This window comes from Elephas maximus, chromosome 1, assembly GCF_024166365.1.
Source record: "Elephas maximus indicus isolate mEleMax1 chromosome 1, mEleMax1 primary haplotype, whole genome shotgun sequence".
NCBI lineage: Eukaryota > Metazoa > Chordata > Mammalia > Proboscidea > Elephantidae > Elephas > Elephas maximus.
The window spans coordinates 234,274,957-234,301,408 of record NC_064819.1 but is presented as its reverse complement, the minus strand read 5'-3'; the positions used below and the strand labels follow the sequence as shown (position 1 = coordinate 234,301,408).

Sequence of the window (26,452 nt, the reverse complement as noted above, 5' to 3'; positions counted from 1 at the left end):
TGACCCAAGAGCCTCCAGTATTTTAGCTTGGGACCTGTTAACAGCTTGCAAACTGCTGTCGTGTCCTGTAACGTATACTGAAATTAGAATTAGCCTCTGAAAAACAACTGAAGTAACCAAGTCGTTAAGAAAGCTAGGTGGTTTATATGCAGAAGTCCTTAGTTTTAGGATATTTAAGTTGAAGGATTTAGAGAGTGAAGAGTTTTGATGTCTTCAACTCAATTACAAATGAACCAGCCAAAACACAAATGTATGTGTGGGCATATGTGTGTATACATGTATATGTGCACACACACGCATACGCATATGGAGGGAGAGTATGCCCAAATGGGGCCAAATGTCAACAAGTGGTGCAACAGTGAAGGGTAGAAGTTGTTCCATTTGGAAGTATTTCTCTAGGCTTGAAAACTTAGATGAAAGGAAGGAAACTCATCAACACAAACAAGCTGTTGTGATTATTTTGAGTAGTAAAGAGTTGCCATATGGGAGAGTCAATTCACAGAGAAAGAGGATTTTAAGTTTCAAAAAGACACGAAAGGGGGAGAGTCACGTAATTGATTACGGTCAGTTATACACCTAGAGGAAGGTTTTCAAGCCCTTCTTAGGCTCGTGTTGTGATTCTGTCGGAATTTCTGACTCCACATTCAGGGGTCCCTACGTTCGCTCTCAGTCAGGCCAATGGGAACATTGCCCAGAACAGCAGGATGTTATGGTCTTAGCCCTGTTCAGTGAATGCAGACCTCAGCATGCCACAGAGAAGCTTGCCAACTTCAAGTGGTAGTTCGTAGCCAAATAGGTAGGGAAGCCATTCTGACAGTGGGACTTTTGTCTCCTGGACTCACAAGTGTTATTTGGAGCCCTGCCTGCTGCTGGCCAGAGTGGAGTCAAAAGCTGAAAATTTGCCACTGCCAGGACTGGCCTAACCTCGATTTTCCTTAGACTGGCTATTAATCCCCAACTTGGAGTTTTGGAGCTGGCTCTGGGAAGCAGTGTAATAGATTGCATGTCATCTCATATGCTTCTAGGGCACACGCATTGGCGTGCAGCATTGTCTGAGCAACTTCTCAAGGACATTGATGAAGGTCGTACTGGGTAGCGGTGGAAGGAACTCACAGTCTTCAAATTCTGCCTTGATATGTCGTCAGCTGAAACAATACCGCAAACGTGGCTGTCGCCCTAAGGGGGATAGAAGACTCATTTAGCTTCCTGCAATTTCTGAGACGCTTTTAGTATTGTAAAAAAATTGTTACTAATACACTCTTTCAATAATACTAGTGTCTTTGAAACCCTGGCTTCCCTTCGGAGAGCTTTTCTTTTTCCCATTCCTTGTCTTTCTTCTTCTCTTTTGCTATTTAACTTTTACAGTAGAAAAAAAAAATTACAGTAGGTTATAAAAATTGTGAAACTGGATTTGTTCATATCGTTGATAAAGGTTTTAACGGTAATGGTTCCTACCTCCTTCCCTAAGCTCAAATTAAAATTGTTACAGTTCTTGAGATCTTCTGAGATTCTGTCAGTTATTACGTTATAAATATTTATATAACAATACATGGCTCTATCTGTTGTGTTTATTATATGCATAAAACTTTAAGGATATATTTTATGCAATTATATTTGCTAATACTGTGTTTATAGACTTGAATATCTTGCACATTAAGGCACTACAGCTACAAAGATGTGTCAGAAAATCAGTTTCTTACCAATAAAAACATATTTATCTCCTGTTTTATACTAGAAGCTAAATACTAATCTCTGTAGAGTAATGCTTATAAAACATTCTGCCAATACATGATAAAATCACATAATGTGACATCTTTATTGTGCTTTGCATTTTACAAAGTGTTGTCACCTAGTATATTAGTAAGGATGACTGAACAAACGACAACTCAATGTGTCTACAGAGGCTCTTTCCGTAAATTAGTAAAACAAATGGAACTGCGTTACACTTCATCTGTTTTGTTTTTTTCATTATTTTTGTACTAATTGTTTTCAGTTGACCACGTATATTTGGGAGGCTGAAGGTTTTCACACATAATGATAAAAATACGCACTATTTGTTATTTTTAGATTGTTGATGATAATAGTAAAGTTTTAAAACAAACTTTCGTGCCATGAGCTTTTGTGTTACCCCACCCCGCAACAGTAAGATAGGAATTAAAAGAACTGTTTGGTAACTTTTAGGAATTTGGGAAGGGAATTATTTTTTTGGCAAATGGTTCCAAGTAAGGTTTGTTCTGCATAGATGGGACGGCGTGAAACCGTTCAGGAAGATTTCCCTAATTTTACACTGTAATGCTCTTCCTGTGTTGTGACATTTGACAGATGTGTTGAATTACTAAAGATATATATATATATCTGGTCTAGATTTTACCCTTGAGATAAACCAAACCAAACCTGTTTCTGTTGATTCCAACTCATAGCGACCTTATGGGAGAGCAGAGTAGAACTGCTCCATAGGATTTCCAAGGAGTAGCTGGTGGATTTGAACTGCCAACCTTTTGGTTAGCAGCCGAGCTCTTAACCACCATGCCACCATGTTTTATTTGACTGGCATTTGTCTGATTAGGGAGAATACTAATGGAATACAGTGTCAATTTCTGTTCCCAGTCGCTGGCCTGTTTAGCTACTCCGGGCTCTTGTCCCACTGTAGGTGTATGCCTGTGATTGTTTGTTAGAAGATCTTCATGGAAACACAGCATTCTGGGTTCATACCATCCATATCATGAGAAGTGGGCTGGTTTGTCCCAACAGATAAGAATTTAAAAGGAAATATCTGCAGTGTTCCAAACAATGTATAGAAGTATGAAACCAAATTCAGGAGCAGTGGACTCTAACTTTCCAGTAGGCTCTGAATTTCCTGTCCTCTTTTAAAACTTCACCAGCAAAGAGTGCATTGAATTTCACTCAGTTGCAAATGCGCTTGGCCAGCATGCTCAACAGCAGGGTGCTTACTTTGCTGAGTAAGTCACAGGGCTGTTGGCAAGAAGACAGATGATTTTCACTCTTTTGAGCATAAAACTAGATTTTCGGAGCTGAATTGTTGTATCTTCATTGGAATATTTATCCTACTAATGCCCCAACATGTACCTGATGAGTTAGTTTTAATGTTTACCAAATTCTTTAAAGAGAGTTTATTGTCTCAATTTGGATGCGGCATTGATTGGCTATTTCCTCTGCTTCTTCTCCCAGCAGGTAGACCAACTTACAACAGTTTTTATGTGTATTGCAAAGACCCCTGTCGAGCAGTGCAGCCAGGAAAACTCAGGGTACAGTGCAGCACGTGCAAACAAGCAACACTCACCTTGGCCCAGGTAAGAGAATGCAGTGTTAGCAAGAGACTGCCCAGGAGAAGGAATATGAATTTCTAGAATTGCCTTTTGATGTCTCTAATTATATATCACACATCACTGGAAATGAAAGGCATTCTTCTGTGTGACCATGATAGTTAATGATATCTGCAACTGTATTTTAAAAGACAGACAGCTCTGCCTTCTTGATTTCTTTCTGCTCATGCTCGAGTTTAGGGATCATAGGATCATTCACCCTCTCTTTAATCCAGGCCTATTGAAAAAAAAGGGTACAACCTGCTTTTATAACAAAGTGGTTGCTCTCCGATGAAGGTATTTATTATAAGAGACCATGAAGAAGCCTTCTAGAATACTGGAAATGTTCTATGCCTTCATCTGTGGGGTGGTCACATAGTTTGTTCATTTATATCCAAGTTCATTGGACTGTCCACTTAAGATTGACACAGTTAAGGTTTTGCTAAATGTAAGTTAGACTGCAATAAAAAAGGGAAACAGAAAGCTGTGGATCATCTAAGGGTGTGCATGTAAAACAGGGTCAGCAAACTACAGCCCACAGGCCAAACGTGGCCTGCTGCCTGTTATCGTAGAGTCCATGAGCAAAGAGTAGCTTTCACACTTTTAAATGGTAGAAGGAAGAAAAATGAGAGTATTGAATGTCCTGTGAAAAGTATTTGATGTTTAAATTTCAGTGTGCGTAAATAAAGTTTTATGGGGACACGGCCACACCGATTTCTCTGTAGACTGTCTCTGGCTGCTTTTGTGCTGTGAGGGCAGAGTCCAGGAGAGCAGCCGCAACACAGATCGCAAGGCTCACAAAGCCTGAAATACTTGCTTCTGCCGCCTTAGAGGAGAAGTTTGTCAACCGCTGATTTGAAACAGAAAATTTGTTCATGGCTTCAACTTGATGGTTGCATAAGATTTGGCTAGATTCAGCTGGGGTGAGAATGCCAGTAGGGCACAGAGGGTGTCTGGATAAGGCCCTGGCAGGAATGTGGTTGAGGAGGCATAAAAGGACAGAGTACAGGCAGTCTCTGACTTACGGCAGATTCCGGTTACAAAGAACTGCACTTAAGACCATCTGTTTTTGCTTTTTTTTTTTTTGGCGGGGGAGGTACATCTTATTGTTAGTGATATGTACCACGTAAAGTGCTGCAGCACGTAATTTGCTGATGTTATCAGTCTCAGATGTTGATTTGCAGATGTTCAAAGGCTGGATTTATAAAGATGCTGGTAATAAAAGGCAATAATAATGAAAACGTTAAAAAAAAAAAAGAGAGACTTATGTCAGAACCTACTTACGATGGAGTCGTCAGAACTGAACCCTGTCGTAAGTTGGCGGCTACCTGTACTTTGGGGTAGTCAGTGGCTCATGTGTAGATAGATAGCCCGCTTACCAGATAGAGACCCCAATGATGGTCTAGAGCATTTAGCTTTCCTTCTGCAGGCGATGGGGAGCCCAGGCAAAAATCCTTAAAACAACGGTGTTGTGTAAATTATGCCTAGGATACTTAGTGTTGTGACCCCATGTCCCCAGGTCTCGAGTGGGGCACAGTTTAAAGGCAAAGAGGCTAATTAAGAAATCATCATATGGCTCATAGGTGAGGTGCTGGAGGCCTGGATTGAGGTGGTGGCCCTATGTAATGAAAATTGTGACGCATGGAGAAAGCGCTCGAAGGAAAAAATCAAGGATTCATTGCCTCAAGATAGGGAAAAAGGGCAGAATTATTGATATAAAAATATAATTTAATACAGCACTATGATACAACATTTCTGCTATATAGGAAAGTCCACTTACAAATCCAAATCAATGAATCAAGTCTAGATTTGTTCTAGCCAACTGGTTGACCCTTCCTCTGGGGTGTTATTGGACAGTGTTTTTGTCGACAAACATACTGTCCTGAAGTCCCACAGGTGTTTTTCTTCAACTGGCTCCTCCCCTCTGCCACTAGCCTGTTCCATTGCCTTAAGCAGGCTCTTCTCTTCTTCTCACCTATACTCAAGTCCCCATTCCTCCAGATGAGTACGTATGTGACCTATGTATATTAACTCCCTGATATTGTTAATGAAAACAGCAATAACAAATAATTATTGAACACCAAGCTAAATTACTTTCATGCATTATCTCATTTGATTATTTCGTAACAACAATCTCAGTTAAATATTATTGTTGTTGTTGTTAGGTGCCATCGAATTGATTCCGACTCATAGGGACCCCGTGTACAACAAAACAAAACACTGCCTGGTCCTGCACCGTCCTCGCAATTGTTGCTATATTTGAGCCCATTCTTACAGCTGCTGTGTCAACCCGTTTTGTAGAGGGTCTTCATATTTTTTGCTGATCCTCTACTTTTAGTATCCTTAGTTTTGAGATAAATGAAGTTTAAAGATATTTAAAAATTTGCCCAAGGAAATAATAGGTTATAAATGGTGGGATTTGAACTTGGGCTTTCTGACTTAAGCTTTTAAGCTCCACAGTCTCCCCCTTTATGATCCATAGTTATGTTTACAGTAAGGGTCTCATGCTCAGATATTTGCAGTAGTCAAGCAGGTGATAGAAATTCAGTCAGCTGTGAGCATAGGGGAGTGGCATGGACTGTGGTGGGCTGGAGAGGTTGCAGCCATGTAAGGAGGCAGCTGCTCTTCAGCTCTTCCAGCTGTTGGCAGGCAGTGAGATAGAAACTCACTGTGGCCAGATCTTTTTTTTTTTTTTTTAAGCAAGAAAAATTACCAGTCTGGTATTGTATGTACAATTTCTCGGTTCAAAATATGCCCAGTGAAGGGAAAATAGAAAACAGAAAGAAAAATTTACCTGTGGTATCTGTCTACATGTGCAAAACCAAAGAAGGGTTTAAAGGCTCCATGGACATGAGATGCTTAGCAGCTCTGTGTGCAGTAAGCATTCAATAAAAGTGAGAGAGGAGAGGCCATGTGGTGTGAGAGGATGACTCTGGGCTCAGGCTGCCCAGTTAGAAGGTTGACTTTATTATTTCCTACTTTTTTTTTTTTTTATGTTAGCCAGGAGACCTGGTGGCACAGTGGTTAAGCACTTAGCTGCTAACCAGAAAGTCAGTTGTTGGGATGATAGTACCCATTTCTTAGTTGTTATGAAGATTTGTTAACATGTGAGGAGTGCTTAGAACAGAGCCTGGGCCACAGATATTTAGGAATGTTAAGCTATTATCTTTATCATCATTATTTATATATATCCTTTACTATAAAATCAGTCCAGGCTTGAACTACCACTTTTTAGAACAGTAAAAACACCCCCATCACCATCGCTATCTATCAAGAGGCTATTTCCATCTCAAAATAAAACTCTGTGAGGAAGAGAAGTCACCACGTTCTCCTGGACCAGCCCTCCCTCAGAGGGAAGATCCATCGTTGCTTGGCTCAGCCCATCTCAGGTGCTGACTCCCATGACCACCTGGACTTTGCCAGTCCTAAATTCCCCTGGTTTTTGTTCTGCTTGTCTTTGACCCCCTTTTAAGTGTTTCCTGAGCTATCTGGTCTCCTCTTTCCCTAACAGGCCAAATCCTCAACTGCGTCACTGCGGAGAAAATTCAATTCCTTATTCCACATTCTGTCCACTTGTCCACTGACTTGTCTATATTCCAATAGTCTGTAAGCCTCACAGAAGCCAGTGACTTGTCATTTTGGGTCCCTGGTTTATTTCCATCACTTAATACCCTGCTTGGCAGACAGTAGGCCATGCAGCTTGCAATGCTGAAGGAGTCACGTCTGCATTCCGGCCCTCACACGTGGATTCAGCCCATCCATGTGCTTCAGAGATTCTGTCTGGTGTTTCATGGTCATATCAGTCATGATACCTATGATTGTTATGCCACAATTTATATGAATCCCAACCTTACATTTATATTCTTATATTTCCCTAAATCTCCTGACAGACCCACAGAGTAGACATTATTATCCAGTGTTTCCAACGAAAGACTCCGTGAGGTTAAGTATGAATCCAGTAGACTTACACAGCCACTCAGCTATGGAGCCAGGGCTGAAACATCTCTGTATTTTTGCAAAGCCGAAACTTTTTCCAGGATGTATTGCTCGCGATACAAATCTGGTAATCAATGGCCTATTATCTCCTTACTTCCTTTGTGCTAAAAATATCATTTGAAAAAAGTTCTTGGGGAAAAAATAGGCTTAAGGATTTAGAGAAAATAGAATCAAAGATGCTTGAAAGATAATTCATTGAATCCAGATTTTCAGTCCAGTTACTAGGTGGAGCACAGAAGCATACAGGCAAGCACTTTGATCTCTCATTAATAACAAGGGCACACCCAGTGGTACTTAGGAGTCCTCCCCGAGGCCCACACTCTGATCATCTGGGAGTGAAGGCTTCATAATGCTAGGGCAGGTGCCGAGGTCAACCCGGGAGAAATGACTGAGATGTGAAATCTAAGGCAACTCTTAGATTTCACTTTCCAGAACTTTATAAAGATCTACAACTTATACAATTTTCTCTGGTCAGAAAGAAAAAACAGAGATACAGCAAGAGAAGGGGAAAGAAATAGGGCCTCGTGTGGCTGAGCAGTTCCAAGTGGAACAGCGTGTGGTGTAGCTGGCTTCTGCAACGAGGTTTTGTAAGCAAGGAGGACTATCTGAACCCACTCAACCACCTGGGCTGTTTTTGACAGTGTAATTTTATTTTTTCCTGCAGAAATCAGCCTGCAACAAACTCCGTGCATTTCACAAGACTTAACCATAGCTTCCTCAATTTTCGTGTGGGGTTTTTATTCATAGTCCCAGTATTTCCTCAACATTGTTTAAGTTTTGCCTGTAATAATAGTGAGCCGCCTCTGGTACATGAATAGTTCATACGATACTTACAATAAACTGCCAGGGAGGGTGGCATAGACATTTCTGTACTGGTGTTAAGGATGGGGACACTGATGTCTGGAGTTTAGACCTGACCCAAAGATTCAGTTGAGAATCTACTCAGACATCGGGTTTTGTTCTGTCTCCAAATCAAAGTACCTGTCTTTATCATGTGGCGACCTTGACCAGGGTATTGACTGGACCAAAGATCCTAGAGAAATAGGTACACTCACTAGAAAATAGTGAGCAAGGGCTGACTGAAAAGCATGGCAAGCACTTGATTTCCAATTTCCTGTTCACAGATTGTTCACAGTGGTCCCTGCAGAGGTGGGATGAGAAGCGCACAGAAGGGAGGCTGCTTTCTACATTTTCATAAGCTCCTTGTGCTTTTGAACAATAAAATAGAAAATATAAAGTAACCCATGCCTCTGTTTTCTTGGGAGTGTAGAAGACTGAGTGATGACTAGGCCAAATCCTTTTCTTTATTCAGAAAAGTGGTCAGAAAAGGTTAGGTTTTCCAAGATGTGTAGGGTGTATTTTCCTTTTCAAAATAACTAGGAATTGAAGAAGAAATTTTTCTTGGTTAAAAAAGCCAAACTTGTTCCTCTCTCTTCTCCATTGTGTCCCATCAAACTCAAGGTTAGAATGTCAATTGTTGTTGGTTGCCATCAAGTCGGCTCCAACTCAGATGACCTTACGTATAACAGAATAAAAACACTGCTGGGTCCTTTTCCATCTTCACTATCATTGGTAGGTTTGGTAAGCGTTTTGGGCCTCTTGAGCCAATTCATCTCATCAGGGGTTTCCTTTGTTCTCATTGACCCTCTATGTTTCCAAGATGGTGTCTTTTTCAAGTGATTGGACTTTCCCTGATGATGGGTTCAAAGTAAGCAAGACCAAGTCTCACCATCCTCGGTTCTAAGGAGCATCCTGGTTGTAAGTCTTCTAAGACTGATCATTGTTTTGGCAGTCCACAGTTTAGTCAATACCCTTCACCACTATAGTTTGAATGAGACCTGGTCTTTTCTACAGTCTGTTCTGTTGTTAGGCCATAAGTGTGTGAAGTGAAGAAACAAGACAGTGAGACGCCTGGTAAGGAAGCAAGATATAAAAAAAATATATGTAGTCAATTGCCATATTTTTACACAAATGACCCACACCTTCTGCATTTGTTTGCTGGCTGTACCATCCCCCCAGAAGGTACCCCCACAATTGCCCCATGCCAATCCTCTTTCTCATGTTGCTGTAAGAAACATCAGCATAGCATGCTTACAAGAACACTTCCTGGGGGGAGGGCTCTGCCTGCCAACAAATGCAGAGGTGTGCGTTGTTTGTGTAAAACATGGTATACTTCTTAGCCCAAACTCATAAAGATTCCCCATCACTGATTTTATAAACAGATACATTACCAGAGACTGACTTGTTAAGTATTTTGACTGAGCTGGAGCGTTTAGTTGGAGACCTGGTGGTATAGTGGTTCAAGATCTTGGCTGCTAACAAAAAAGTCAGCAGTTTGAATCCACCAGCTGCTCCTTGGAAACACTGTGGAGCAGTTCTGCTCTGTCCTATGGTGTTGCTGTGAGTCAGAATCGACTTGATGGCAGTGGGCTTGGTTTGGGTTTTGGTTTGGAGAGTTTAAGAGCATAATGCTGACAAAGAGGAGTCTGTCCATTAAAGGCTGCCAGCGTTCTCTCCTAGAGAGTGATGAGGGCCCCTCTGGTCCCGCCATCACGGTTCAGCTCAGTGACCACATGACCAGTGGACTATGCCTTGTGGAGGAAGCAAAATTCTGTTGCCTGAGAAACTGACTGGTTTTTCTGAATGGAAATGGGCTTATAGTATAGTAAGGATATTTGAGGAGTAAAGGACTTTATGGACTCTAAAAATAATGAGAAGATAGAGTAGCCTTGGAGGAGTGCTGGGAGACCATGGATTCAGCATTTCATTTGTCAGGGAATATCAGGCTGAGAACTCCCCAGGAGCAGGGCTGGAGAGAGCAGTCTCCTTAGTCCTGGCCGGTCTGCCTAACACCCCAGAATCAAACTCTGGCTCTGCTGCTCGTTAGCTGTTTGATTTTGGGGAAGTCATTTAACTTCTTTATGTCTCAGTTTCCTTTTTGTAAAATGGTTATTGTGAAGATTAAACGGCATAGCCCATAAGGTACTTAGCACAATGCCTGGCACATGATAAAATCCTTTGCTGTCGAGTCAATTCTGACTCCTAGTAACTCTGTAGGACAAAGTAGAACTACCCCATAGGGTTTCCAAGGCCGTAGACCTTTACAGGGTAGACTGCCACATCTTCCTCTCGATGAGCAGCTGGTAGGTTCAAATTGCAGCCGGCACTTAACCACTTTGTCACCAGGGCTCCTGGCACATCGTGCACATCCCAAAAATGGTAGTTGCTGTTTTTTTTATTGTCTTAGCCATCCAGTGCTACCATAACAGAAATACCACAAGTGGATGGCTTTAACAAAGAGAAATTTATTTCCTCACAGTAAAGTAGGCTAAAAGTCCAAATTCAAGGTGTCAGCCCCAGGGGAATCCTTTGTCTGTCGGCTCTGGAGGAAGCTCCTCGTCCTGAATCTTCCCCTGGTCGAGGAGCTGCTTAGGTGCAGGGACCCCAGGTCCGAAGGACATGCTACGCTCCTGGTGCTGCTTTCTTGGTGGTCTGAGGTCCCCAACTCTGCTTGCTTCCCTTTCCTTTTATCTCTTGAGAGATAAATGGTGGTGCAGGCCACACTCCGGGGAAACTCCCTTTCCCTTGGATCGGGGAGGTGACCTGAGTAAGGGTGGTGTTACAATCCCACCCTAATCCTCTCAACATAAAATTACGATCACAAAATGGAGGGCAACCACACAATACTGGGAATCATGGCCTAACCAAGTTGATACACATATTTTTTGGGGGACATAATTCAATCCATGACAATTACTTTGTTCAGGTGAAGAGTTTTCTGCTAAATGAGTAAATAAATAAGCATCGAAGCACCTGCTGAACTCATACTGTAAACTCATACCTCTGGGACTCTTTAGTTCTGAGGAAGGTTACAAATTGTTAAATCTCATCAGCACAAACTCAAGGTAGCTGGAGTTATCTAGTATTAACATCCCCTAATCTGTACTCAGTGTATTAGTCTTAAAATGAATCAGGAGCCAGGAGATTTCTGCAGCCAAAAAGTTTGGGTGATTTTTTTCCCCCTTACGTTGCTGTAATTACTTTATCTCAAAACGAACTTTATCTTTGCCATGCTAATGAGACACTCTGCTGTGGAATAGCATTAAAGCTAAAAGGTTTCTGATGAGAAATGGTACAATAAATAGAAGAAGATGTAAAGTGCCTGGCATGATGGATTATATTTAAAATTTGTTTATAGATTAGGGACAATTTATGTGCGGAAATTTATTAAGAAATATAGCCTAAATGTATAATCATTCCTAAGCTTAATATTTGTTGCAGATTAATTGTTGGTCAGGAGACGACTTGCTGCTCTTATTATCAAAATACACTCTCACATCTATGCACTAAACTAAAAGTCTTAGAATACATCTAGGCTTCTTTCTAGTTATAGCATCCTGTTTTTGCCCAAGTGTGCACTTTTTACTCCTTCTCGTTTGGTGTGCATTCGATCCATGGGCATTTCTCAGTTTTTAGAGTATGATGGAAGGGTAATTACATGTGACTTTATGTCATTTAAATATTTTTATTTTGTTAGTGTGTCCCAATGGCAAGGATGTCACCTTACTGTGTTCTATTTTGCTTTGTGTTGTAGCACAGGCCTACAAAGGAGCTGCCTGGTGTATGGGCTTATCTCACATATAGGCTCCAGGAGGGAGGCCAAGAGCTTTTTCCACAGCCAGTGCTGGAGTGCCCCCATTTACCTCTCCCCTTGTCCTGCTGTCAGTTCTGACATGGGATTTCTTGTCTCGGGCATCATGGACTCTTCTCTGCTCCATCTTCTTTCTCAAGTCTGGCTTCCTTAGGAAGTTCTCCGTTTTGTCCTCACTGTGGGCTGCAGTCCTCTCTCCCACATGCTAATGGTGCCTGCATGCTGCTGAATGCCCAACCAAGAGGAAACTGATGACAAGTTAGAATGTCTTCCTCTGTTTCACTTTTACCAAAACCAGCACCTAGAAAAGAACAAATCTAAAAACAACCAAAAAAACTGAAAAAATTACCATAAAATTTTAAGACTTCATGCTTTATTTTACATTTGTATTACGCTTGAAAGTTTACAAATATATTATACAGTGTATGCAAATTCTAAATGTAATGTCCACTTGATCCAAACCACTTCAGGGTATCAATGTCAGTTTGTATAAGCAACTGAAAGTTGTAAGAATTTAAATGCCTACTAGTGTCATTTTCTTAAAACTAATAGCGATTTTGGATAATCCATGTCTAGAAAACCTATAAATATTCTTCATCACCACCATCCACCTCCAAAGGCTACAAATTGTGTTCTAATTGATTATTGTACCAAATGTACTAAGTTACCAAAATTATCATAAAGAATGACAGTTTTCTGGAACATTCTTTTGTAATCTATTCAGCTATTGTGATTGCATTCTCCACTTGATTATCTTCCAAATATTCAATCGTATATTCTATTTGCATAATTTAAAAAAAATGTTCAGTTTTTGGAAAGGAGAGCATCATAGGTAAATTTGCCTCCTTATGAATATTTTTCTTGCATATATTTGATGTATATATGCTTATTTGATATGCATATAATCAAAATTTCAACATTTCCTATGGGAACTTTTAGTTTACTGATTTTTCTCTATTCTTGAGTTTAATTAGTCTCTGTTTCTCCAAAATTTAATTTTCCAGCACTTCCTCTATTAAGGATTTATTGTTTTACCAGAAATATATTTCTTTTACCCAATTATAAAGTTTGTAGCATCTTATACTGAATTTGTTTTAATGGTGTTCAAAGATTTCTCACATTTGATTGAACACTTTTGCCTTCTTAAGCATTTTAGGGGAGTCTCTGGGTGGCAAAAACTCAGTTTGGAGGTTTAAGTCTACCCAGAGGTGCCTTGGGAAAAAGGCATGGCAATCTACTGAAAAATCAGCCATTGAAAACCTTACCCTGACACACATGGGGTCACCATGAATCGAAGTCGACTCGAAGGCAACTGGTTTTCTTCTAGGGAAAGACAGAGAGGAAGCTCAGCATAAGGCACACCCTGGTACATAGATTGAGAAGACCAAGGACCAGGGAGGGGACCTGAAAAGGTCAGAAAAAACCAAAATAAAACAAAACAAAACTGGGCTATCAGTTTTATAACTAATCCCATGAAGCAAACTTCGAATAGATTATCGTGTTGGGTAGACTATGCTTTTGGTGAATTGGTCCTTAGTGAGCTGATCTTCACTAGGCTCCCTGGAACCACCCCCTCACCTTGGCCACGGAGTGCACGAAACACAGCAGTTTGTAAGCATGAATTGACAAGAAAGCTTTGGGTTACTTAAGCGACTTTCAACAGTTCTCCCAATGTTTTAGCTGAGGTTCTGGTGAGGAAAACATCTTAGGTGAGAGAAGAGGAGGGTGGCATCTGCCCCCTCAGGCCCGTTGGACTTGCCCTCAGACCCACAGCTCAGCAGAGGGTGAGAGCTAAGAGTGACTGAAGGGGCTTTCATCAGAGTCTGCGTGAGAGCCTGGGCAGAGGCCAGAGCTGTGTTCCATCTGAGCTGGGAAGAGGAGGAAGCCCAGCACCACTATGACACCAGGGGACTTCTGGGTAGGATCACTGGTTTAGCAAATAAATGTACAGGGTGTTCAGCTCAACTTGAATTTCAGATAAATAAGAACGTCTTTAAGTGAAAGTATAAATATTGCATGGAACATGTTACACTAGACTTTTTTGCTTTTTATCTGACATTCAAATTGTGCTGGACATCCTGGGTCAACGACCTCTTTCCCGCCCTTTGCTGGGACATCTGTGCAATGGATATTGGTGCTGACAGCATGAGGACCCTTCAGTCAGCTGGGGGTCAAGCGCACAGGCAAGCAGGAGCAGAGAGGGGGAAGAAGAGCAAGACTGGCAAATGTGACATCAGTGGAGTGGGTGTGAAATGCTTATCTGGGGGTTTCCAGAAAAAACTGAGCACTGGGAAGTGATGCCAGCATCCTTTGGTGAGGGCAACCAACCAGCAGCCATTTCAGCCACAATCAAACCTTATTTACTGGATATGATGGTTTGTTTCTGAAGAGCTATTGATAATTACAAATAAGTGAGTGAAGGGTAACTTCTCATGCAAAATATGAAGAAACCAATAAATGTGTTCTGTGGATTGAAAACACAAGTCCAGTTTTTGCTATATTACATTAACATGAGCAGTTAATAGGTGAGAAATATAAAATTGTTTCTCAGAAAAAACAAAATGTTATATACAAAAATAAAATTATTTATGAAATAAGCCAAATGTTATCCAACTGATCTGCACCAACCAGTTGCTCTGTTACTGCCCTTCTTGATTATAGAAATTCTTGATTATAGAAATTCTTGATTATAGAAATTCTTGCATCCAGAGCCTTTGTCCTAGGCTCGATGTTATGGAAGTAGAATTTTCTCTGGTTATATGTTACTCATTGCATTCATTTCAGTCTGAAAGCCTGCAAAAATGTGGGTCAGTGTTGGCAGTTCATTGACTTTTCAGTCCAGCTAAAAACTTACATTTGGACCTCAGTGGCAGTGGTTGTTCTTTGTTTATTTGTAGACTTTCTGTAGTATTTTGAAGGCGGCTTGGCGGCGTGATGGTTAAGCACTTGACTGCTAACAGGAAGGCTGGTGGTTTAAACCTACCCAGGGAGAAAGACGTGGTGATCTGCTTCCGTAAAAATTACCGCCTAGGAAGCTGTATGTGGGGCAGTTCTGTCTTTTTGTCTGGGGTCGCGATGAGTCAGGATCAACTCAAAGCTACGTAACCACAACAGAAACAGCAACTGTGATATTTGCCAGCTTTCTTTACTGACTAGTTTACTTCTAATGCCTTAAAAAAGAGAGAGAGAAAGAAGAGAAAACTGTAGAGATGCAAATCCCCAGAGTGTAGCTTTGAACACCCACTGATCCAGTGTCCCGAGACCCTGCAGAGAGGGGGGCCTGTGCCGGGAGGAGTGTCTCACCATTTCTCCTTTGATGTCCACACACATCTGACCCTCCTGCTAGTGTGACATTCCCAAAATGTGGGCCAGAAATTTCAGTCATGTTATTCTGAATGTACGTACTTATATTTTACAGTGTGTGGATTGTTTACTGCACTACCTCTAAAGTACTTAGTTTATTGTACGTAAATTATGAAAAGTGGGTAGTATTAATAACTACCTATCCTTCTTCTTTGTTTCCAACTTTCCCATTCCATTCACCAGTGATTATCAGTGCATCCTGATTGCATGTTCAAACAAATTCATACTGCAGCAGCTGATAAAAATCTTTGATTTCTTCATCTTTGGCCTTAGTGGATAACAGTCCTGTTAACTGGTCTTCCTTGTAGGCGTATGGATATTATCCTATTACTGGCAGCGTTGTACTTCAAGATAGGTCTTGAAATGTTCTTTTTGACAATAAATGCAATGCCATTCCTCTTCAAGTTGTCATTCCCAGCATAGTAGACTATGTGATTGTCTGATTCAAAATGGCCAGTACCAGTCCATTTCAGCTCACTAATGCCTAGGATATCGATGTTTATGCATTCCATCTCATTTTTGACGATTTCCAATTTTCCTAGATTCATACTTCTTACATTCCAGGTTCTGATTATTAATGGATGTTTGCAGCTGTTTCTTCTCATTTTGAGTCATGCCACATCAGCAAATGAAGATCCTGAAATTTTTACTCCATAAGCGTCATTAAGGTCGACTATACTTTGAGGAGGCAGCTCTTCCCCAGTCGTCTTTTGAGTGCCTTCCAACCTGGGGAGCTCATCTTCCAGCACTATATCATACAATGTTCTGCTTCTGTTCATAAGGTTTTCACTGGCAAATGCTTTTCAGAAGTAGACTGCCGGGTCCTTCTTCCTAGTCTGTCTTAGTCTGGAAGCTCAGCTGAGACCTGTCCTTCATGGGTGACCCTGCTGGTATCTGGATACTGGTGACATAGCTTCCAGCATCACAGCAACGCAGAAGCCCTCACAGTACGACAAACTGACAGACACATCAATTTGTCACACTGTAATCAACATGCATTGATAATCACTGGTGATTAGAATGCGAAAGTTGGAAACAAAGAAGGATTGGTAGTTGAAAAATATGGCCTTGGTGATAGACACAATGCTGGAGACCTAATGATAGAATTTTGTAAGACCAAGGACTTCTTCACTGGAAATACCTTCTTTCACCAACATAAACGATGACTATACATATTGACCTCGCCAGATGGAACACACAGAAATTCAAATTGACTACATCTGTGGAAAGAGACGATGGAAAAGCTCAATATCATCAGTCAGAACAAGGCCAGGGGCTGACTATGAAACAGACCATCAATTGCTCCTGTGCAAGTTCAACCTGAGACTGAAGAAAATTAGAACAAGTCCATGAGAGCCAAAATATGACCTTGAGTATATCCCACCTGAATTTAGAGACCATCTCAAGGATAGATTTGATGCATTGAACACTAGTGACCGCAGACCAGATGAGTTGTGGAATGACATCAAGGACATCATCCATGAAGAAAGCAAAAGGTCATTGAAAAGACAGGAAAGAAAGAAAAGACCAAGATGGATGTCAGAGGAGACTCTGAAACTTGCTCACGACCATTGAGCAGCTAAAACAAAAGGAAGAAATGATGAAGTAAAAGAACTGAACAGAAGATTTCAAAGGGCAGCTCAAGAAAACAAAGTAAAGCATTATAATGACATGTGTAAAGAGCTGGAGATAGAAAACCAAAAGGGAAGAACACACCTGGTGTTTCTCAAGCTGGAAAAACAAGAAAAAATTCAAGCCTCGAGTTGTAGTAGTGAAGGATTCTATGAGGAAAATATAAAACGACACAGGAAGCATCAAAAGGAGATGGAAGGAATACACAGAGTCATTATAACAAAGAGAATTAGTCTATGTTCAACCATTTCAAGAGGTAGCATATGATCAGGAAGCAATGGTACTGAAGGAAGAAGTCCAAGCTGCTCTGAAGGCACTGGTGAGAAACAAGGCTCCAGGAATTGACTGAATATCAATTGAGATATTTCAACAAACAGATGCAGCACTGGAGGTGCTTACTCGTCTATGCCAAGAAATATGGAAGACAGCTTCCTGGCCAACTGACTGGAAGAGATCCATATTTATGCCTATTCCCAAAAAAGGTGATCCAACCGAATGTGGAAATCATAGAATGACGTCATTAATATCACACACAAGCAAAATTTTTGCTGAAGATCATTCAAAAACGGCTGCAGCAGTATATTGACAAGGAACTGCCAGAAACTCAGGCTGGTTTCAGGAGAGGACGTGAAACCAGGGATATCACTGCTGATGTCAGATGGATCCTGGCTGAAAGCAGAGAATACCAGAAGGATGTTTACCTGTGTTTTATTGACTATGCAAAAGCACTCGACTGTGTGGATCATAACAAATTATAGATAACATTCCAAAGAATGGGAATTCCAGAACACTTAATTGTGCTCCTGAGGAACCTTTACATAGATCAAAAAGCTGTTGTTCTGATGAAACAAGGGGACATTGATTGGTTTAAAGTCAGGAAAGGTGTGCGCCAGGGTTGCATCCGTTCACCATACATATTCAATCTGTATGCTGAGCAAATAATCCGAGAAGATGGACTGTATGAAGACGAACGGGCCATCAGGATTGGAGGAAGACCCATTAGCAACCTGCGTTATGCAAATGACACAACCTTGCTTGCTGAAAGTGAAGAGGACTTGAAGTACTTATTAATGAGGATTGTACTTCAACCTAAAGAAAATAAAAATCCTCACAACTGGACCAATGAGCAACATCATGATAAATGGAGAAAAGATTGAAGTTGCCAAGGATTTCATTTTACTTGGATCCACGATCAACAGCCATGGAAGCAGCAGTCAAGAAATCAAGAGAGGCATTGCATTGGGTAAATCTGCTCCAAAGGACCTCTTTAAAGTGTTGAAGAGCAAAGATGTCACCTTGACAACTAAGGTGGACCTGACCTAAGCCATGGTGTATTTCCAATTGCATCATATGCACATGAAAGCTGGAAAATGAATACAGAAGACCAAAGAAGAATTGTCGCCTTTGGACTTTGGCATTGGTGAAGAATATTGAGTGTACCATGGACTGCCAAAAGAAGGAGCAAATCTGTCCTGGAATTAGTACAACTGTAATGCTCCCTAGAAGCAAGGATGGCGAGACTGCGTCTTTCGTACTTTGGACATGTTGTCAGGAGGGATCGGTCCCTGGAGAAGGACATCATGCTTGGCAGAGTGCAGGGTCAGTGGAAAAGAGGAAGACCCTCAACAAGGTGGATTGACACAGTGGCTGCAACGATGAGCTCAAGCATAGCGATAATTGTGGAGATGGCGCAGGACCAGGCAGTGTTTCGTTCTGTCATGCATAGGGTTGCTTTGAGTCAGAACCAACTAGACGGCACCTAACAACAGCATTAATAACTATAATTTATTGAATGTTTATTATAGGTCGGATTCTGAACTAAGCACTTTAACTCATTTAATAATTGATATTTCAATAATGCTTTTGTTATTTTTTATTAACATATATGCAAATATGTATGCATATACATTGTTATACCAATGAGGAACACAATGCTAATGTTACTTAATTTTTATGTAAAATATGTTAAAAATTTCCCAATCTGCCAGCTACTTGTGGGATGGGAATCGGTCCACGTGATCTTTAATTTATTTAATTGGAAATTGGTTCAGGTACCCACAATTTTATTCATTGCTCAGGATGATAACTTTAAAATATCTCTAAGAGAAATATTTATTGTAACTGCATGGACAGTCGTGACAAAATCACAGCCTAAATAGGTTTATGAAGCCTAAAGAAAGAGGTCAGGTTTTCTAAAGAAAGATTTTCCCATATTTTAGTACTACATATTTAAGTGGTGGTTGCATAGATCATGTCTAACAATTTGGTTGCTTTGTTTACTGGCAGATAATGCTGCCCACTGGCAGTGACAGAACACTCACTTAACAAAGGCTTAACCTCAGGAGGACTTTGACTGTTGCCCTAAGGACCGGTGGGGCTGTTACCACCGGCTCTCTCCATCTTTCATCTTCCAGCACCTGACATCATAGTATCATGGCTGCGCGCAAGACAGAGTGATGGAGGAGATGGCAGTGCCTGTCTCTCCTATTCAAATGAGAAAATAATAACAATCATTCTGGGTTTCTCTTTACATGTCATTTTTCATAACTGGGTCATGTGGCCACTGGTAATTGCAAACCAAAACCAGACTCAGTGCTGTTGAGTTGATTCCAAGTCATGGCGACCCCACGTGTTACAGAGTAGAACTGCTGCAAGGGTTTTCTTGGATGCAATCTGTACAGAAGCAGATTGCCAGGCCTTTCATCTGCTGTGCCACTGGGTAGCTTTCAACCACTAACATTAGTAGCCAAGTTCAAACTATTTTCACCACCCAGGGCCCTGTGATATTTGCAAGGGAAGCTTAAAAAGCAAGAGTTTGCCAAAGGGGAACAGGATAGCCTTGATTTCCTTATACTAATCCTATTTTATCCCACAGGCCTGGTCCCATGGCTTCTCCTATAAAAATCAGAGTTCTTTTAACAAGGAGAGAGGAGGAGAGGGACATTGGGTGAGGAATGGCCAATAAATGCCATATTTGTAAATGCATTTTTATTTTAGATCACTTTCACGAACTTAGTTTCATCACTGATTGGAAGCTTTACTGTTGTATACCCTATTTGTATCACTGTGATAGTACTAGGGATTTGGCCACCTTGAAACTGTGTGTGTTAAATCTCACAGCTGTGTCCATTGTCGTTCCTACATGTAGATGTAGCGTAGCTCTCCAGTTCTCTAAAGGGCAAAACTGATATATTATCCATTTGACTACTTAGAAGCTTTATCAAGAATTGCAGAAATAATGAATAGATCTTTAGGACAGGGGGTTAATTTATTTGTGCTTTTCTTAAGAAGTAAATAGCTCAAAAACCTCACTGGGGACAGATGAAAATAATTCGGTGGCCCTGTCTTATTCCAGAGTAGATCCCTTGTCAATGCTTTATAAAGAACAAGTATATCAGCTCTAATAAAGAGGCTGGGAGGGCTCTGCAGTGGAAAATCCTACCAGAGAATTAGGCAAGTTCAGGAAGGAGATACTTTTGCAGTTATTTTACAGAAGCATTTGTACTTATGCAGGCATGCGGCCCACCATCTGGGAATATCGAGCTACTCGCATAAATGCTTCATTAAAGCCCGATGGGAAATGGAGAGGTTAATTGACTTTACTTGGGTCACACTGAGAAAGAAGCCAAACTGAGAATTAAATCTGGGGAACCAAGTTTAGATTCCTCCTGAAAGTGCCCATATTGTGTTACATTGCATTTCACACAAGGACTGAGGGAGAGTCGATCCTGTATCTGCAGCCTTTTCCTCCAAAGAGCCACATTTGACCTGGCTACATTTACTCATGTGAGGCCTAAATCCAGCAACTGGAGAAGTGAAACAAGGACTTTTTCCTTTAGTGTAGAAAAGACAGAAAGTACAGGTGAACATGGAAGAAAGGGATTCAAGAAAATTAAAGGGGACACACTCATGGATTATGTAATTATTTTTAAGTGACTGGTTAGCCAAGGAGCCCTGGTGGCTCAGTGGTTAGGAGCTACAGCTGCTAACCAAAGGGTTGGCAGTTCAAGTCCACCAGCTGCTCCTTAGAAACCCTGTGGGGCAGTTCTACTCTGCCCTATACGGTCACTGTGAGTCAGAATCAATGACAATCGTACTTTTTTTTTGTTTGTTTCTGGAGTTAGCCAAGCTGGTTTGTTAGAGGATCTAACACTAATGACAACCATGTGTCTGTCAGTTTGTTATATCATGGCAGTTTGCCTGTGGCTGAGATGCTGGAAGCTATGCCACCAGTATTTCAAATACTAGTAGAGTCACTCATGGTGAACAAGTTTCAGCAGAGCTTCCAGACTAAGACAGACTAGGAAGAAGAATCTGGTCATCTACTTCTAAAAAATCGGCCAGCGAAAATTTTGTGAATAGCAGTAGAATATTGCCTGATACAGTGCCAAAAAATGAGCTCTTCATGTTGGAAGGCACTCAAAATATGATTTGGGAAGAGCTGCCTCCTTTAAGTAGAGTTGCCCCTAATGACTTGGGTGGAGTAAACTTGCAGGTCCTTCACTTGCTGATATGGTGTCACTCAAAATGAGAAGAAACAGTTGCAAACATCCATTAGTAATCAGAACATGGAATGTGTGAAATATGAATCAAGGGAAATTGGAAGTTGTCAAAAATGAAATGAAAAGCTTGAAGATACGTATCCTATGCATTAATTAGCTGAAATGGTCTGGTATTGGCCATTTTGAACCAGAAAAATTGAAGAAGGATGGTGTTACATTCATCCTCAAAGAGAACATTTCAAGACCTATTCTGAAGTACAACATGGTCAGTGAAGATATGATATCCATTTTTTTTTTAATATGGAAGACCAGTTAATGTGATTCTTATTCAAATTTGTGTTCCAACCACTAATGACAAAGATGAAAAAATTGAAGATTTTAACCTACTTCTGTAGTCTGAAATTGATGAAACATACAATCAAGATGTATTGTTAATTACTGGTGATTTGGAATGCAAAAGTTGGAAACAGAGAAGAAGGGTCAGTAGCTGGAAAGTATTGCCTTGGTGATAGAAACGATGCCTGAGATTGCATGATATGATTTTACAAGAATGGCAACCAATTCATTGCAAATACCTTTTTTCAACAGCATAAATGATGACTATACACATGGACCTTGCCAGATGGAATACAGAGTAATCAAATCACTTACATCTGCGAAAGAGATGATGGAGAAGCTCAGTACCATCAGTCAGAACAAGGCCAGAGGCCATCTGTAGAAGGGACTATCAATTGCTTATATGCAAGTTCAAGCTGAAATTGAAGAAAATTAGAACAAGTCCACCTTAGTATATCCCACCTGAATTTAGAGACCATCTCAAGAATAGATTTGATGCATTGAACACTAATGACCAAAGATCAGGTGAGTTGTGGGATGACACCAAGGACATCATACATGAAGAAAGAAAAAGGTCATTAAAAGGACAGGGAAGAAGGAAAAGACCAAAATTGATGTCAGAAGAGACTCTGAAACTTGCCCTTGAATATAGAGTAGCCAAAGCAAATGGAAGAAATGAAGCAAAAGAGCTCAACAGCAGATTTTAAAGGGTGGCTCAAGAATACAAATTTTTTTTCAAGAATACAAAGTGTTAAAATGAAATGTACAAAGACCTGCAGTTAGAAAACCAAAAAGGAAGAACATGCTTGGCATTTCTCAAGCCGAACGAGCTGAAGAAAAAAATCAAGGCTTGAATTGCAATTCGAAGAAATTCTATGGGCAAAATATTGAGTGATAAAGGAAGCATCAAAAGAAGATGGGTGGAATACACGGTGGCACTGTACCAAAAAGCACTGTTTGACATTTAACCATTTAAGAAGGTAGCATATGATCAAGAACCAATGGTATTGAATGCAGGAATCCAAGGTTCAGTGAAGGCATTAGTGGGAAAACAAGGGTCCAGGAACTGATGGAATACCAATTGGGATGCTTCCACAAATGGATGCAACAGTGGAAGTGCTCAGTAATCTATGCCAAGAAATTTGGAAGACAGCTACCTAGATAACAGACTGGAAAAGGTCCATATTTGTGCCTGTTCCAAAGAAAGGTGATCCAAAAGAATGCAGAAATTATTGAACAGTCGCATTTATGTCACAAGCGAGTAAAATTTTGCTGAAGATAGTTCAAAAACAGTTGCAGCAGTACATCGACAGGGAGCTACCAGAAATTCAAGCTGGATTCAGAAGAGGGGTATCATTGCTGATGGAAAGAGGGGTATCATTGCTGATGTCAGATGAATCTTAGCTGCAAGTAGAGAATACCAGAAAGATGTTTACCTGTGTTTTATTGACTATACAAAGGCATTTGACTGTGTGGGTCATAACAAATGATGGATAACACTGTGAAGAATGGGAATTTCAGAGCACAATTAAGAACACTTAACTGTGCTCATGAGGAACCTGTACCAAGAGTTAGGCCCTCAAAGAGAATAAGCAGATAGTGCGTGATTTAAAATCAGGAAATGTGTGCGTCAGGGTTGTGTCTTTTCACCATACTTATTCAATCCGTATGCTGAACAAATAATCTGAGATACTGGACTATATGAAGAAGAACAGGGCGTCAGGATTGGAGGAAGACTCATTAACTACCTGAGATATGCCCATGACACAACCTTGCTTGCTGAAAGGTAGGAGTTCTTGAAGAACTTACTGATGAAGATCAAAGACTGCAGCCTTCAGTATGGATTACACCTCAACATAAAGAAAGCAAAAATCCTCACAACTGGACCAATTCATGATAAACGGGAAAAAGATTGATGTTGTCAAGGATTTCATTTTACTTGGATTCACAAGCGACGCCCATGGGATCAACAGTCAAGAAATGAAACAATGTATTGTGTTGGACAAATCTGCTGCAAAAGACCTCTTTAGAGTGTTAAAAAGCAAAGATATCACTTTGAGGATTAGGGTGTTTGTGACCTAAGGCATGGTGTTTTCAATTGCCTAATATGCATGCAAAAACTGAACAATGATTAAGGAGGACCTTAGAAGATTGATGCCTTTGAATTATGGTATTGGCAAAGAGTATTGAATATACCATGGACTGCCAGAAGAATGAACAAATAAATCTTGGAGAAAGTACAACCAGAATGCTCCTTAGAAGTTAGGATGGCGAGACTTCATCTCACATACTTTGGACATGTTGTCAGCAGGGACAGGTCCTTGGAGATGGACATCATGCTTCCTAAAGCAGAGGTTCAGCGAAAAAGACCCTCGACAAGACAGACTGACACAGTGGTTCCAATGATGGTCTCTAACATAGCAGGGATTGTGAGAATGGAGCAGGACTGGGTAGTGTTTTGTTCTGTTGTACATAGGGTCAGTATGAGTCAGAACAGAATTGATGGCACTTAACAAGGACAATATACTAATGAAGCCAAATACTCAAAGTCATGAGCCCTGGATGGCCCAGTTCCATCCCCAAGCAGTGTTATAACCCCAGTGTCTTGTTAGTATGATTGAACTATGGGTTATCCTGGTCATCACAGCTAGTTTCACAGAACTAGATTTTTATCCTAATGTCATAATGACCCTGACTTTTTTTTTTCTTTTAAATCTTCAGTTGTGCATGGGGTACTTCATATTAATTTAGAAAGCCATCCTCATAATCATACGTTGACCTTCTGCCTAGGAAATGAGCTTCAGTTGAGATGGTCTGATATGGCCGAGATTTAAAACTGACAGCACCATCGCATTGGGCAACTGGGCTCTTGCCTTCCTCCCTAAAAAAAAACAAAAAAAAAACCCTACAGTGTGCTAAAAACAAATGAGAAACCATGGTATTTCTCTTTCTTGTTGAATGAAAAGCAAAAAAGCAGTTGCTGTCAAGTTGATTCTGGCTTTTGGCAATCCCATGTGTGTCACAGTAGAACTGTGCTCCGTAGTATTTTCAAAGGCTGATTTTTCTGAAATAGATTGCTACACCTTTTTTCTGAAGCGCCTCTGGGTAGACTGTAACCACCAACCTTTTTAGTTAGCAGCTGAATTTGTTAACTGTTTGAACCACTCAGGGACCTTGCTGAATAGGATATTTTTATTTAAAATTAGTTTAGATAGAGGGTTGGTGTAAACAAATGTGATATAACCTGTCTAATTTTTTTTTTTTTTTACCATGTAGTATTGCCATAAAGCCATGACAAATTACACTTTGAATAAACAGATACAGGAAAATTGAAATATGTAAGTCCTCAGAATAAACAGAGCATGACCCAAAACCTAAAATACTCTAATACTTAGGTATCCCTGTAGCCCATTCCATCACTACGCTCAGTTCCCTGAGGCAGGGATTATAACCTGTTCGTCTTTGGGCCTAGTACAGTGCCTGACATATAGTATGTGCTTGATACATGTTTAAGGCATGTTTTGTGCAGTGAATGACTAATTGAACAAATGGCATCAAAGTCACTTTATGTCTTCATCTTAGAATAGAAATGGTTTTGAGTTATAATCTGAATTCCCACTTGATATGAGATTTGCTCTTATAATACACACTTAGTGTTTGGTCATCTATCTTCTGGTAGAGCATCTTTGGTAATGGAGGAACCATTGTTTTCTAGTTAGCCGTTTTCATTGCTAGGCAGACACTAACTGATAAAAAAAAAAATATTTGACCTGAAATCTGTCTCCACCCTTAAATTCTAGTTCTGCTCATTGAATATAGAAAATCCAGGGAATCTCCCTTCTGACAGCTCTTCATATGTTTAAAGAGGTTAAAATGACCCTTTTCTTAGGTCTTCTTTTCTCTACCAAACTTATGACTTTCAAACATAAGAAAGGATGAAAGCATGGCCTTTGACTCAAAGTAATTCACTTTCTTCAAACAGCTCTGGAATCACTAAAGATATGGTAAGTGTGGGAAAGACAATGGTCAAGTTAGAACAGGGGTGTGCTCTGAGGCAAGACCAGCAGACAATCGTTTGATTTTAATTGGGGCTTGTGTGGAAAGGCTAGGGTTGATCCAGAATATTCTAGATAGAAAGCCTGAAGTGTGGAAAGGCAGAGGCAGAGTGTATATAGGAACTTCTTTGTGGAATAGAGATGGTCTCAGGTAGGAGAACAAAGAGGTGTGCTGAGTAATGACAATTCACTGGAGGCAGGTATGTTGGCAAACAGATCAGGAACTGAACTAATCATTTTTTCTGTGTTGAGGCTTGTTGAGCCACTTGGTCCTTGATGTCTAATGATATTTTTTGTAAGGCAGATCCAGGCCCCTCCAGGATAAGTCTTTGGTAACTACAAAGCCCATCAAGGTGTGTTAATTTTTGCTTCCATGACCGTGTTTCCTTTTATTGATGATTCCTTTGTATCTTTCTCTAAAGGAATTACCATATCCTAGTGGCAGATGGAAACCCTGGTGGCATAGTGGTTAAAAGCTACAGCTGCTAACCAAATGGTTCTCAGTTCAAATCCACCAGGCACTCCTTAGAAACCCTGTGGAGCAGTTCTCTGTCCTTTATGGTTGCTGTAAGTTGGAATTGACTCGATGGCAAT

General features: G+C 40.6%; 1 protein-coding gene across 5 annotated transcripts in view; it reads left to right on the top strand.

The window, feature by feature from the left end:
• PRKN (parkin RBR E3 ubiquitin protein ligase) overlaps positions 1–26,452 on the top strand; it is a 1,645,966-nt gene that overhangs the window by 603,478 nt on the left and 1,016,036 nt on the right. For 4 of the 5 annotated variants that reach the window (XR_007512454.1, XR_007512451.1, XM_049852588.1 and 1 more), the window contains exon 4: positions 3,190–3,311. Coding sequence is in view for 3 of the 5 variants with exons in the window: in XM_049852588.1 (XP_049708545.1) it covers positions 3,190–3,311 (122 nt within the window). In the remaining 2 variants the exon portion in view is untranslated. The remainder of the gene's footprint in view (positions 1–3,189; positions 3,312–26,452) is intronic. The other variant, XM_049852498.1, reaches the window with a different exon arrangement.